This window comes from Alnus glutinosa, chromosome 8 (assembly GCF_958979055.1).
Source record: "Alnus glutinosa chromosome 8, dhAlnGlut1.1, whole genome shotgun sequence".
NCBI lineage: Eukaryota > Viridiplantae > Streptophyta > Magnoliopsida > Fagales > Betulaceae > Alnus > Alnus glutinosa.
The window spans coordinates 26,511,300-26,526,173 of record NC_084893.1 but is presented as its reverse complement, the minus strand read 5'-3'; the positions used below and the strand labels follow the sequence as shown (position 1 = coordinate 26,526,173).

General features: G+C 36.1%; 1 protein-coding gene across 1 annotated transcript; it reads left to right on the top strand.

Annotated features, from left to right (window-relative positions):
* Positions 1-44: 44 nt before the first annotated feature.
* LOC133875918 (rab GTPase-activating protein 22-like) lies at positions 45-14,493 on the top strand. Its single transcript, XM_062314190.1, has 11 exons — positions 45-562; positions 1,470-1,565; positions 3,480-3,583; positions 3,812-4,074; positions 5,100-5,222; positions 6,044-6,132; positions 7,271-7,376; positions 9,354-9,451; positions 12,885-13,145; positions 13,498-13,581; positions 14,167-14,493. Exons 1-11 carry the CDS (start codon positions 473-475, stop codon positions 14,179-14,181), a joined length of 1,329 nt encoding a protein of 442 aa, XP_062170174.1. The 5' UTR covers positions 45-472; the 3' UTR covers positions 14,182-14,493.
* Positions 14,494-14,874: the final 381 nt, after the last annotated feature.

The following is a 14,874-nucleotide window of genomic DNA, read 5'->3' as shown; positions in this document are numbered from 1 at the left end:
TTTTTTTTTAGAGAGAGAAGGAAAAACACAAGGAACGTTAAAAACTAACGCATTAAACGGCCACTGGTGGGTGTCTGTGAGGTGGGAACCACCTCGCGCACCCTCCTTTGACAGAGTAATACACCATGACCATGTCCATGTCCATGACCATGACCAAGACCAAAACCACCACCAACTCCCTCACAAATCCAAATTAGAAGGAAAAAATTAAGTTTAAAACAAGAAAAACAAAACCAAAAAACCAAATCTTTGTTCGTTTTTTTTTGTCTGAATTTTTGTTTTTGGCTTAGGATTTGTTCTTTTGGAGCCTGGTCTTGCGCAGCTCCTGATCGGGGTCTCTCTTTGAAGCTTCCTCTCCGGGGTCTGAGACAATAAGTTTTCTGGGTTTTTGTTGATTCTCCAAAGGGGTCCGGCTCCTGGGTGTTGCTGGTGGTTGGGATTTCTGTTTCTTTATTCTTTTGGTGTTCTGAAAATGTGGAGGGACCCCGGAGCTACTGCTGATTCTTTCTACCAGGTCCGGCCTGAGTGCACCGATGTCCCAAAAACCCGCTTCAAGATCAAGGTCCGGTGGTTGTTTGTGATTTTTATTTTTATTTTTATTTTGAGTTTTTAAGATACCCTTTTGGATTTTTTAGATACCCATTGACTTAATTTGGATAAATTTTCTTTGAATAATCGAGTTGTCATGTAATGTGTACAATTCGAAGGTAAATGGGGTTGATTTTTCAATGAACAGTTGGCGTAAATGTTTATTTGGATCATACATGGTATACGGATTTAGTAAGGTGAGGATAAATGGTAGAGATTTGTTCATTTGTGTTGGAAATTTATAATTTTCTTGACATTGGAGAGTCATGCACAAGAATAAAGATTGTGAATACTTCTATGGTAGAAGGCATTTATGGTAATGTAGTCAATGTTTTTGAGATGGTGACCTTGGGCAGATCTCATATAAAATTTCAGATTGTATGCTGTTTTACGTTTAATCCCATCATTTTGACACGCAATACAAATGTCCTTGTGAGGGCAATGCCTTATCATTATTATAGGTCAAACTTGCTGCTGTGGTCCGAGCAGCTTTCTTCTTTCCAATTCAGAGAATATGTATCCAATTTTCTTGTCACTGCTATAGTTGAGAGGTATTTTTAAGAGCTGAACGTAGAACAACAAACAAATAAAGAAATAAAGAAAAAGAAAAAAGAACTAGTCATATGCATTTACAAGTCTATAATTCTTGGTGCTTTGTAATGGATTGCATTGGAGATCTAATTATATATCTCTCCTTTTAAGAGTTGTTTCCTTACCAAAATTTTGATGAGGTTTCCTGCTACTATAAACACGCCTTATTTGGTAAGGGCATATTTATGTAGTCACCCAGACTAAGACAGATTGAAATTTCCAGTTCATAACAAGTCCTCTGTGTTGCTTGTTATTTCTATAACCAAATACTTTTAAATCTGCTTATGCAGGCAGGTAAAACTCTAAGTGTAAGGAAATGGCATGCTGCATTTACTCCGGAAGGGCATCTGGATATAGGCAAGACCCTAAGTCGAATCCAAAGTGGGGTAAGAGCCTCTTCATGGTTTACAACCTGCCTAAAATTATGTTAGAAGTTTATTGTTACAGTGGAATGTGGAAATCAGTTTGCATCGTAGCATATCTATCATTTTTTATATATTAGATATCTATAGTATCATGAGAAGCCGTGCAAATAGCTGTTCTTGTAAATCGGGTGTGAATGTTGACCTGGAGAATTAATTCACTCACTCTCTTGGTATTTGGACAATATAGCCACTTCTTTTCTTTTTTTTGGAAACGTGAACACGACTCCCCATGCCCTTATGGGATAGTGATGCAAGGAAGCCTGTAGGATAGATGGATCTGACAAGAAAGAAAGAAATTGATTTTAAATTCGTTGAGCATGAATACCAGATTGAAACCCTTCTTCACACCTGCTGGTTCACTCAGAATACCAGGAATGAAAGATCAACACTTGATTGATTCAACAAGAATACCCAATACTTTCTTTGAATTAGGGGCTTCTTGTATACGTCCTGTGTACTATGGGTTGCGCCCCTTTGTGCCTTTTGAATATACTTTACTTATCAAAAAAAAAAAAACAAGAATACCCAACACTGAAAAATATGGAGAACGCTCTCTAGAAATTTTTTTATACAAACTCAAATTTGTTCATGAAATATCGATTGCTTGTTGAACCCTGTGAATTGCGTGAAAGTAAGATACTCTAAATTCATATGGAGAACGCTCTCTAGAAATTTTTTTATACAAACTCAAATTTGTTCTTGACTGAAAGCTACACTTTTACCTAACATAATACAAAAGTACAATAATACTCTTCTGAAACACCAAATCCTTAAGAAAAAAGAGCAAAAACTTTACAAAACATGTAAAAAAATAACCTAGCTGCTATTCTCTGAGACCACCATTTGAACGCGTGTCATGGTTGTTCGAATGAGATGCACCTGGGTCGACTCATCGAATGAACCTTCTAGTCACTCATCAGATGTATATTTCTAAAAAGGTTCCAGGAACAAAATGCATTTATAACTTCACAAAGGGTAGACAATATCGATCAATATATGAGCAAAAGTTGACAAGAACAAGGAAAGCACTAAATTTTCACAAATGTTCCATAAAAACTTTCATATTACCTAATATGGTGTAGCACAGTATCATTAACATTTTTCCTAGTCTTTCAACTTAATTATCTCAATGATCTTGTCTAGGCTACATTTATCATATGATTGCAATTTCACCGAAATTTCCAACATCTGCTCCATAACATATATCAGATTTAAATTATTATTCTGTTGCTTTTATCATGCACCTGATCTACTTGACTTCGTTCTTCTTTTTCTTTTTCTTTTTTTCTTTTTTTTTTTTTCTTTTTTTTTTTCTGACAGCTCAAAATGAAGCTGAAGTTGTTCCACCACTTTATTTTATACTTATTCTAATTCATTTTTTTTTTTTTTTAAATAACTTAGAGGAACAAATCACCTAGATATTTTACTATGTCATTAATGACGTGTTCCTTTCCTGCATTGCAGCTAAAACTTTTACCAATTATCTACTTTTTGAGAACTAATAAGATCTATTAATTATATGATATTAATAAATCGTCACCCTTGACATAGATGTTATGAATCTGAGCTCAATCGCTTTATAGAATCTATTGTTCTTGTTTTACATGGATTAGGAAAAATTTATGCTCCTGATCACTTAAAAGAACACTCTATGGGTCTGTTTAACTCTACTTATGGGCATTGGTAAAGCTTTTGTTATCAATTTTGTGGAACATTGTATTCTTGAGCAATTATACTGTGGAGTCTACTCTATATCTTCACTTTTAGATATTTTCCTTTTCCGTATATTCCTTTTTTGGATTTTCCTTCATAAAGGAAACCAACCCTGTGAGGGCTGATACTTAGCATTATTCTCTTATTTATTTACTAAATTAGGGGATCCATCCATCAATTAGAGGAGAAGTTTGGGAATTTCTACTTGGTTGTTATGATCCTAAGAGTACATTTGATGAACGGGAGCAGTTACGGCAGCATCGAAGGTAGTATTTTTTCCTTTTCCTTCAAATACAAAAGTTAGTATGTTAAGGAATATACTGGGTGGCACATAGGGAATCAATGGGGAAGGGTTAAGGATAGATTTAGGGTCTTGTTGTCACCAACCTATCTCCCACTATAGCGCAGATTTATATCCTGTAAGAGCTCAAATTTTGCTGCACTATCTGCTGATATTAGGAGACTCTCAATTAAGTGTAATTCTACTCCTTCAGGATGCAATATGCTAGGTGGAAGGAAGAGTGCCGCCAAAAGTTTCCTGTTGTTGGAAGTGGAAGGTTTATCACGGCGCCTGTAGTCACTGAAGATGGTCAGCCCATTCAAGAACCCTTGGTACTTTTAGAAACAAATCCAGGCAAGGGACAAGCTTTACCTCCTCAAGACAATGGTGGGGTTGATATTAAAGCCACAACCAATGGTTTGGATCCAATGAAGGATAAGAAAGTAATCCAGTGGATGCTTACACTACATCAAATAGGTCGGTGTACCTTTTAACTATAAATGCTCACTTCTTTTCTGTGAGGGCAAAACTCTCTTTTAATGTTATATAAAGCTCTGTTTCCCCTAGTATTTTGATGATTAATTTACCTTGTAAGTACTTTTTATATGGCACTTCATTAGTACACCTTGTGATTGGTGATGAGCAGGCATGCTACCTCATTGATCTTAGATGCGTGCATCTTGGGCTTGACATTGTCTTCTAAAATCCTTTGTCACAATGTCAAAGAACTTACCATCTAAATAGAGTCTCTTCAGCATGAGTTCTGGTAGCCTGGAATCTTGAAGTGTTCAACTCTCCCTCCCTCTCCATAAATTTTTAGTAGGAAATTCAGATGTCAATTTATTTCAAGAAAATTTTCTAGTTCCTATTTTGCAGTTTACTTTAATATTTCATTTAGTTGTTTCAATTACCTATGCGTTGATCACATTGTCTTAGTTTGTCCAATTATGAGTTTGTCACTTTTGCCAATTTTGCTTGTTCGGGAATGCATGTCCCACGCTGCAAAGTTAAAAGTTTCAAATTTTTACTTTCCCTTTTTATCCTCATTTTGAAATTTGTCTTCATGAATGCTTAAAGACAATTATGCAAGGGCGATATTAGGCAAAAATACAAATGCTATTCCTTAATTTTTTTTTTTTTTGGGACACTAATTATGAGATGGATGTAGTAGTGGTTATCTATTACATATAATGATTCAGAGGTTTTTGTGGATTTGCAAATTTGATTTAATCAACATGCATTTGGTTACTTATGTGGTTGGTGCCGTTACTTGCCAATGAAATTAAAATGATATTCAAGATAGCACTGAAATCACCTAGTTTGAGTCAATCTGTCCTGCTTGAATATGTTAGTTCTATCTTGTTTGAGGTTGGAGTATTCGTTTATTTGTGGTGTGAACCAATTGCAATATGTTTATTTTGAAGTTGCCTGTTTTTATTTAGTTATAATAGTATTTTTGAACTCAAAGGTCTATTTTCTGTTTGCCTTAATATCAATGTCAGGTCTCGATGTGGTTCGAACTGACAGGACATTGGTGTATTACGAGAAGCAAGAAAACTTGTCAAAACTTTGGGATATTCTTGCTGTTTATGCATGGATAGATACAGATGTTGGCTATTGTCAAGGTGGGTTATTCAAATGGACATTTAATGCTTATCAAGGGCTTATTAAAATGATGAATAATGAATAACATTGCTATGTTGAAAATTCTCAATCCATTATATCTATCATGGTCTCCACTTCCATTGGCTTTGCTGTTGAGTTGTTAGCTTTATCAAGAAGGCATTGTAGCCTGTAGCTTAATTTGTCATGGCTGAGCAGATATGAGATTTACACAAAAAAGGAGAGAAAATGACCAGATATGAATAATGCATATTATATGCTTGAAATGCTTGGAATATTATAGAGCCCCCCCCCCCCCCGGTGGGGTTCTTTGGAGGCTAGTGGGCCTATGATACACAGCCCTCTCCCATCCCTTAAACTTCCCCTCTTTTGGTGTAGGCAAGATTTGGTCCTAGGTTTTCTGTCTGATGCCAAGCAACTTGCAGCTGAGCTAGCTTATTGATCATCTTTTTTACCATGTTCTCATAAATGTTGCTTCTTTTTCTTTTTTTACAATGCTGATTATTTGCACACAGGATCTGCTAATTGACACCTGTTATCTTTTGACTTTGTATTCCTTTATTCTTATGATAGTGTTATTTCTAAAGTTCAAGAATCAAACATTTTTTTTTTATTATTTCACTTATATTTGAAGAATGAATAGTAATCAATTATATAATCTGGTTATATTGTTATGTATCTGGCATTCTTATCTAAATACATATTTCATTGAAATTCTTCTCATTTACATTATTCTGCTTGCATAGTAAGAAGTAACAATAGCTTACATCTATTGCTTGCAACAGTCAGTTCTTCTATCTAACTTTATGACAATGCTGAGCAGGAATGAGTGATCTTTGCTCCCCCATGATTATTCTTATTGAAGATGAAGCAGACGCATTTTGGTGCTTTGAACGTTTGATGCGGAGATTGGTACCTTTTTGTCCCATAGAATATTTCGTACAACATGATATTTCACTTTTAATTAGTGTACTTGTTTACTTTTAGTTACTATTTTATCATTGGATATCTCCTACTGGTTTTTGATGAGATAATTTAGTCTACTATTTCTCAAAGAAGTTCAGGATAAAATTAATTTTCTTCTACTTTGGTGGATCTTATCTTTTATTGTCTTTTAAGGGGTTTACGAGGATGTTTGTACAAGGATAGAGTGCTGTTTATGATATTGGCTTGCTTTGGTATCTTGAAATGTTTGTCTTTGCTCCATTTATTTCTTTTAAGTTGATGTCTTACTTATTTCATTGCACATACCGACGAGGCTTGTTGATGTCTAAGCTTGGATATGCAGAGGGGTGCCTCTAATTTTACCCAGGGTTTTTTAGATCTTCCATAGCTTTGCATCAAACTACTATTATAGAATATAGTGATGTTAAAAATCTTTGAGTCTTTATGAATTATAGCCTCATTTTAACAAAAGAAGTCAAAATTTGCCAAATATATGTATATGTGCTTCTCGGTCGCTTCTATCTCTTGGATCCCTAATCAAAATTTCCTTTTGATGTATCTCTCTTAGAAAATTATGAGAGGAAATGTTTTGACTTCTTCTTTGTCTGATCCAATTGAACATAGCCAGAGTTTTTTATACAAGCACAACATTGCATGATCTTTTTTTTCGTTTTTTACTTTTCTGGATGAGTGAGTTTGGCCCCAAGGGGAGGGGGAGAGTAGATTCAAACCAGATATTTCCGCTTCCTGAGATGTGGTCCCCACTCCCCAGCTAAATGTGCTACTCCTCAGGGTCAACAACTTTGTATATTAGCATCTGATATTAAAGAATGGACAAATATACTAAGCTGAAAAAAAGTGACAAAAGTGAGCTATGTTTTAGTCTGAACCTTTGTGTTAAAAAGGTTCTGCAAAATTTTCCATGCTCATAATTTCCATGATATATATCTTCTGTTCAGTCAAAAGTATGCACACTATGTTCCATTCTACGATCTGTTACATTGTTCTTTCGGAGCTTCCAAAAGTTTTTTGACTAATCATTTTTTTTGTTTTTAAATTTAACTCCAGATTCTCATGATATGTGTTCTTATTTGAAAATATACAGCGAGGAAATTTCAGATGTACTGATAGCTCTGTTGGGGTGGAGACACAACTAAGTAATTTGGCTGAAATTACTCAAGTTATAGATCCAAAACTTCACCAGCACTTAGGTATTGCCTTAGAATTGTGTTTTTTCATTTTGTATATTTAGCTCATAATACTTATCCGGGAAAAAAAAAATGATTTAGTCACATTTCAGTTGATTAAGCTTTCTCCCAGTCAGTGTTACCCAGTATAACACATAAGCCTGAAAATCACTATTCTGGGGCAGTTGTGAAAATATCAGGAGATTTGTTTCTTTTGATAAGTAACAGAATGTATTGTTGATTGAGAGGACACTCAAGTAGACAGAAGAGAACCCCCCTAAAAACTTACAATCTAAATTATTGTTGAGTATACACGTGTGAGGGGGAGATTTGTTGAGTGTTGAGTCCCACATTGACGAAGAATAAACAAAGTGAGTAATTAATATACATAAGTGGACCCAAATCCATTAGCTTAAGCTTTTGGGTTCAAGTGGTGTCCAAACATTATATTAATGTGCTCTTTGTGGAATCCATAGGCGATTCTCTCCCTAACAACTGGTATTAGAGCCAATGGTGGTGCAAAAAATAGATTCCCTAGAGTAGGTGCAAGGTGCGGGCATGGATAAAGGATTCCCGAAGTAAGGAGCAAAGGTTCATGGAATTGACATAAACGAGGGTTTCTAGAGTAAGGAGCAAAGGTCCCCGGAGTCAAGGGCAAGGAAAATGATAGGTGGGGGACAAACAACCGTCCCCCATCACCCTCTTTTGATTTTTTAAATCAAAAAATATATAAATTTGTCCTTTGATGGTCACATCAAAGGACAAATTTTGAATTTTTTTGATTTAAAAATGAAAAATGGGGTGATGGGGGACGGAAAACCGTTCCCCATGTATCACTGCTCCAAGGGCAAAGGCCCATGGCATGGGCAGAAACAAGACTCCTTGGAGTAAGGGCAAAGGTGCATAGTGCAGGTAAACCCACATGGCACACAACGTAGCAATGTGGTGATGAACTTGCACATGAGGGGGAGATTGTTTAGTATACATGTGAGTGTAAAAAGATTGAATCCCACATTGGAAATATATCACAAGTGTGAGTGGTTAATATAGCATAGTTGGATCCAAACTCATATGCTTAAGCTTTTGGATTGAGTGATGTCCTTACATGCTATATTATGGTCTCACTAAAAGACTCCCTAATGTGTCAATCTCCCTAATAATTTCAAATGATATTGTTTTTGTGTTGGCCAAACAGCCCTGGCTAACTAAAGAACACATCTGGCACCTTTGGCATCACCTACTAAACCCCAAAGGCAATAAAAACAATGGATCATAGTTCTCTTGCTTAAGAGAAATTCTTAGAAAAAGGGAACATCCTTAAGTTATATGCAATTGAAATCAGGAATTCGAATTAAGAAAATAATGGAGAGAGTGTTAGGGGAAATTTTCAATCAATTTTTCCTTGGATGAGTCATTCATAGGAGGCATCCTCAAATGTTCAAATTGCACTGCTGGTCTACATGGCTGGTGGCAAAGATCTTATGAAAATTGTTCATTGTAGTTTTCTTTGACGAAAAAGAACTTCTCTGTGATAGTATTGCTAACACAATCCTGCTAGATACCTAAATTTTTAAATGTCAGTAGTTTTTATTGAATTTCATATGTCACCCAAAAGAAAAGAACTAAGATCCATTCCCCAATATTTCTTTCTAATTTATAATATACGAAAAAGGGTGAGTAGGAAAGGCAGCATTTACCTTAGCTTCATTTTTGAATTAAAAGTCTGCACTGTCAAAGGAACTCAACCATTGGTATGCTGTTAGACAAACTTATATGATGATTTTCCTTGTTCAACTGGTGTTGATATAGTCATCGGCTATAAGGGCCATTTAGCGGTTTATTATTTGTCATTAATAATAGTTACTATATTCTATAATTTCAACAGTTGAGATTATTGCCCTTGTGATAATTCATATATATATATATTCTTCAACATCCATTGATTTGATTCTCAAGAAAAGAAAGTAATAGCGAAGCCTGTCTTTTGCTCATGGAACACAGAGACACTAGGTGGAGGTGATTATCTATTTGCTTTTCGGATGCTCATGGTTTTGTTCCGTAGAGAATTCTCTTTTTGTGACTCATTGTACCTTTGGGAGGTAGGATTTAATTTCTTTTGTATCTTTTACATATTTTTTTGTTGTCTTCTTCTTCTTCTTCTTCTTCATATTTTATTTATTTATTTTTAATGTTATGTATGTCCATTTGCTGGCTGGAGTTCTTGAAACTATTCCTTGAAAACCAAATTTAACTTCCAATATATAGATATTTAATAAATAATCGAGATATCATGAAAAGAGTAAGGCATACCCTAGGTACACAAGAAGTATACATAAGAAAACACTTAACTAGAAGAAGAAGAGAGAGCAAGGAAATCATGGTAACTAATTACCAGAGGATAAACAAAAGCTGTTGTCGAAAAATTTAAAGTATAGAAAAATAACGATACAAGCTCCTCCAAAGTCCTCTCACGGTCCTCAAAACATTTATCATTCATTTTCCTCTATAGACACCACAAGAGGCATGAAGACACCATCTTCCACACAACAATACTCCGAGTGCTGTCAGCAGTCCACCAATGCACATATAAGTCGACTACTCATCTAGCCATAACCCAAGACAACCTAAATCGACTGAAGACATTCCATAAGGCACCTACCACCTCACAATGTAGAAGATGATGGCCCATTGACTCCTCGTCCTTTTACACATACAACACCTATTAACCGTAATGACGTGCCATTTTTCTCAAATTATCTATGGTAAAGATCTTTCTTGGGGCTACCAACCAAGCAAGCAAAAAAGGCCACCCACAAAGGAACCTTAATCTGCCAAAAACTATTCCAAGGGAAACGTAAGCCATCATTGCGAACCAAGACACTGTAGAAGGATCTAACAATGAACAAACCTCTTTTGGAGGGGATCTACCAAAGCTTGTCTTCACCTTCTCGTATCACTCTAGTTGAATACAATACCTTGAAGAAAGAGGTAAAGACATCCACCTGCCAATCGTGAACCGCTCTAGCAAAGCTTATATTCCACTAAGTGGAGCCACTCGCAAACTCCAAGTGTGGCGCAACAAAAGCATCTTTCGCACACGTTATGGCAAATAAATTTGGAAAGGTGTCCTTAAAAGCCATATCCCCTCACCATAGATCATACCATAAACTAACCTTGGTTCCATTTTCCACCTCAAATCTGGTATGGCTAAAGAAGTTTTCCCTACCCCTTCTAATATTCTTCCATAAACCCAGCTCATACATCTCAAGAGGCTCATTAGAACATCACTCACCCCATGAAATGCCAAATTTAGTGTCTACCACACTCTCTACCAAGCCTCTCTCTCATGCAAATAACACCGTAGCCAAGAGAGCTCGATTGAACATCAGCAAGTTCTGGACCCCCAACCCTCCTTCAAAGATTGGAGAACAAACCTTGGACCAACTTATTAGGTGATATTTGAACTCTTCTTCTAGTCCACCCCATAGAAAATCACGTTGAAGCTTCTCAATACAGTTTGCAACACCGTGGGAAGAGGAAAGAGGGACATGAAAAACATAGATAAATTAGAAAGTGTACTCTTTATAAAGGTAACCCTACCACCCTTAGACCATACATCATTTTCCAACTAGCTAGGCGGCGCTCTATCTTTTCAATAACGTTGTTTCAAATAGACTTGGTATTATAGGAGGCTCCCAATGGAAAACCAAGATACTTCAAAGGCAAAAGGGAAACTCCACAACCCATAATACCTGCCAATCAATCCACGTCAACAACATCACCCACAAGAACCAATACTGACTTGGCCAAATTAACCTTCAAGCCCGAGACAACTTCAAAACATAAAATAGCATCACAAATGTCGTAGATGATATGTGACAACCCTACTAAAAATCATAGTATCATCCGCAAACAGAAGATGAGAGATGTCCATCCCTGTCCCTACCTAAAACCAAATAACAGTCCCCTGTGTTAATGATGACCAACAAAGGGGACAGATGGTCTCTTTGTTTCAAGCCATAGAAGCTACTAAAAAAACCGGTGGCAGTGCCGTTCACTAAAACCGATAACGCACCGTGAAAATACAATGAGCTATCCAAGAGCACCACTTACCCCCAAAACCACTCCTCCTCCGGATATACATTAGAAAATCCCAATTAACATGATCATAGGCTTTTTCTAAGTTCAGCTTGTAGAGTACACCCGGCACCATATATTTTATTATACTATCAAGGCATTGGCAATAAGAACAGGATCTAGGATCTGCCTACCTTGGATAATGCATTTTGCGACTTAGAGATAATCTTCTCCAATGCTGTCTTTAGCCTGTTTGCCAAAGTCTTAGCAATAATTTTGAAAATGCTACTCACAAGGCTAATCGGGCGAAAGTCTTTGGGATCAACTGCCCCTGGAATCCTTAGAATGAGGGAAATGAATGTAGCATTAAGGCTCCTTTTGAAAACTTACCACTAACATGGAAGTCACAAAAGACCTTCATAATGTCTTCTTTTAACACATCCTAGCAAACTTGTAAGAACGCCATAGAGAAATCGTTTACGCCTAGCGCCTTAACTTCCAATATTTTCAGAGCTTTGGTTCCCCTTCCACATCATTTGTACATATGCATGTTCAAATATAGTTTAAGATGTGATTTACACAGATGTAGATGCATGCTTCACTGATTCAATTTGTTCAATCATTATTCTAATATTTCTGTCTAAGTTTTATTGATCAAGTGTACTTTAGCTAGTCTACATCCTATCTCATAACTGAGAGTTTCGAACATATGAAGTCCAATGAGTTTGGGTGATCCCTTGGTGAATAATTTTGAATTCCTCTATCTAATTATTGCATTTACTCATAAAGTACCACAAGATGATTTATGGAGATCAGGTTTACCTCTTTACCCATGTATAATTTGTGGAGTACAACATGGGCTTACAATATTGATGATTTATTAAGGAATGAAGCCCAACATGTGTATGGCCTGAAGCCACCAGTATTGGTCTCTTTATGTTTTTTTCATCAAAAGCAGAATAAAATAAAATAAATAAATAAAAAGATTTTGGACCCTCCTTATCTATTCGAGAAAGGATCCCATTCTCTGAGTTCACTTCCAAGTCATGAATCTCTATAGGATCTGCCCAACTATTGTCATCCTTAGCTTACTAATGTAAAATATGATTTTTTTTTTTTTTTGTTACTTGGTTCGTATCCTAGACCCACCTATGGACAAGCCTACCCATGACCCCGACTTATCCCTTAACTCGATACCGGGACTACTTGCATTAGAGCCAGGGATAGCAAATGACATCCAATAAAATTGCTAATTTGTGTGGCTTTAAGAAATGTCCAGTCAATCAGTTTTTTTATTTGATAATTCCTCTAAATTTGAATGCCAAATGATGCAGAAGGGATCAATCAAAGAAGTCTTGTACACCTCAGGGTTTTTTATTTTTGTTATAACTGCACATTGGACTTATTTGTTACTTTTCTTAACAGTCGGTCTCTGGTTGTTTGAACTTTTAACAGATGATGTGGGCCCTGGAATATGATCCTGACTTATACTCGATGTATGAAGAACCTGAGTTAGCTAGTGAAAAAGCTGAGGGATCTAAAGGAAAAGCAAAGTCAATACGTCAATGTGGAAAGTATGAGAGAGAAAATATGAAAGTTAGAGCAAAGAGTTCAGAAGCCCCCCTCCCCATCTCCATTTTCCTTGTTGCTAGTGTTTTAAAAGATAAGAGCTCAAAGCTACTGCACGAAGCTCGGGGCCTCGACGACGTTGTCAAGGTTAGCTTGATGAGTTGATAACTTTCAAATTGTATAATTGACGTAACGACCTTAAGTTACATTCTTTATTCTTTGCTTGTTAAAAAAGAGGAAAGAAAAAATTCCCCTTCTCTTTCTACCAAAACATTTTTTGAAGCACCCTCAGTTGCTATGTTTGTATTCTCTTAATAATGATTTTAGAATGTAATTTTTGAAGTCCTGAGGAAACAGTAGTTGGGTACTGGTGAAGCATTTTCCATACATTTAATTATCCAGGTCTAGTAGGCTCGTGCTGAATGTTGCTTTATGACTTTGCCTTTCTATTTCTAAATCATTTTTTCTCTTCTCTTGTTTTGTTTTTAACCCTTTCCAGATATTGAATGACATAACTGGAAATCTAGATGCCAGAAAAGCTTGCTCTGGGGCAATGAAACTTCACAAGAAATATTTAAAAAAGGTAACGTTCTTTTCTTGGGATTTTGTTATTAATCTTGGGCTTGGATTTAAAATCTCTCCTGAAAGTAAGAAGAAACAGTGAAACATGGCAAGTGATTAAGCCCTCAAAAGTTTTTAACACTCCACTAAAAAAAAATTGTGAAAAATGATCGGATTGCAAGGCGACATATTAAAACCAATCAGTCAAAGAGTACACTCTGATGCTTTATTTGTAGTTAGCATACATTTTGGTAGCTATATTTACCTTGGTTATAACATAAGAATGCTCCCTAGTTTTGAATTTCATGGCCAACAAACTTTCTCTCTGCGGCTTATTTATTAGTGGACATACTGACCATCAACCCTTTCTGAAAGAGTCCCAGAGTCTATTAAAACATATGTATATGTATATTATGCTGGAATGAAACCACTTTGCTGCATTCACTTTGTAAAAGATTATGCCTGCATTTATATGTTTTATTTAGTACACTTTTTCTCCTCAATGCACAAGCTCTGTGTGTATTGCTCCATTAGAAGTGAAGTCTGCTGGTGGAGAGAGCAGCATTGTATGATTGCTTAAGTCATTGTTCATTCATTGATACCGCAGGCCAAGAAGACATAGCCTTGGAGAAAGCACACGATTTTTTGGCCAATCAAGAAATAATAGGATGTTTCCTACTTGGTGATTTGTTTTGGCAAGATAATTATGTACTTGCACAGAATTGTATGATTGCTTGAGCACAATTCTTCCTCAAAAGTCATTTTTGTATGTTAAAATGATCTCATTATTTGTGTATATCCAAAACAATTTTTTGGCAGGGCTTACACGAATCTACTTTGTAAGCACTTTTTTTGTAACAATCTGCAAAAATACAAAAAGAAAACTCATACACGGTTCAATTTGATATCAATGAAATGAATTTAATTTCTACCTTGTGAGTTGTGTCTTTTCTTTTGGGAAGTAGTACTGGAGTAAGTAGCACATCCTTCTAAACAGTAGTTGCAGTTAAACGTAGGCTTTCCTTTTTTTCGTTATCCATGAATCATGATACCTCTAGTCATAGCAAAATTGAACCAATGTGCTCTTCTTGCCAGTAGATCTCTCTTATGGCATGCCAAGCTGATACTGATTTAATGGGATGAAGAAACCTCTGCAAAATCTGGAAGCCAACTAATTTAGTTTTCACCAAGAGTTATAAACCATTTCATTGGGATTGGGCCACCGGCCACGTGTCCCAATTTCAATGAGTCTAGTTAGACTCTTAGTATACTTGAAGCCCATGCATGCACAATCAGTAGGTAGTAAAATTCTTTT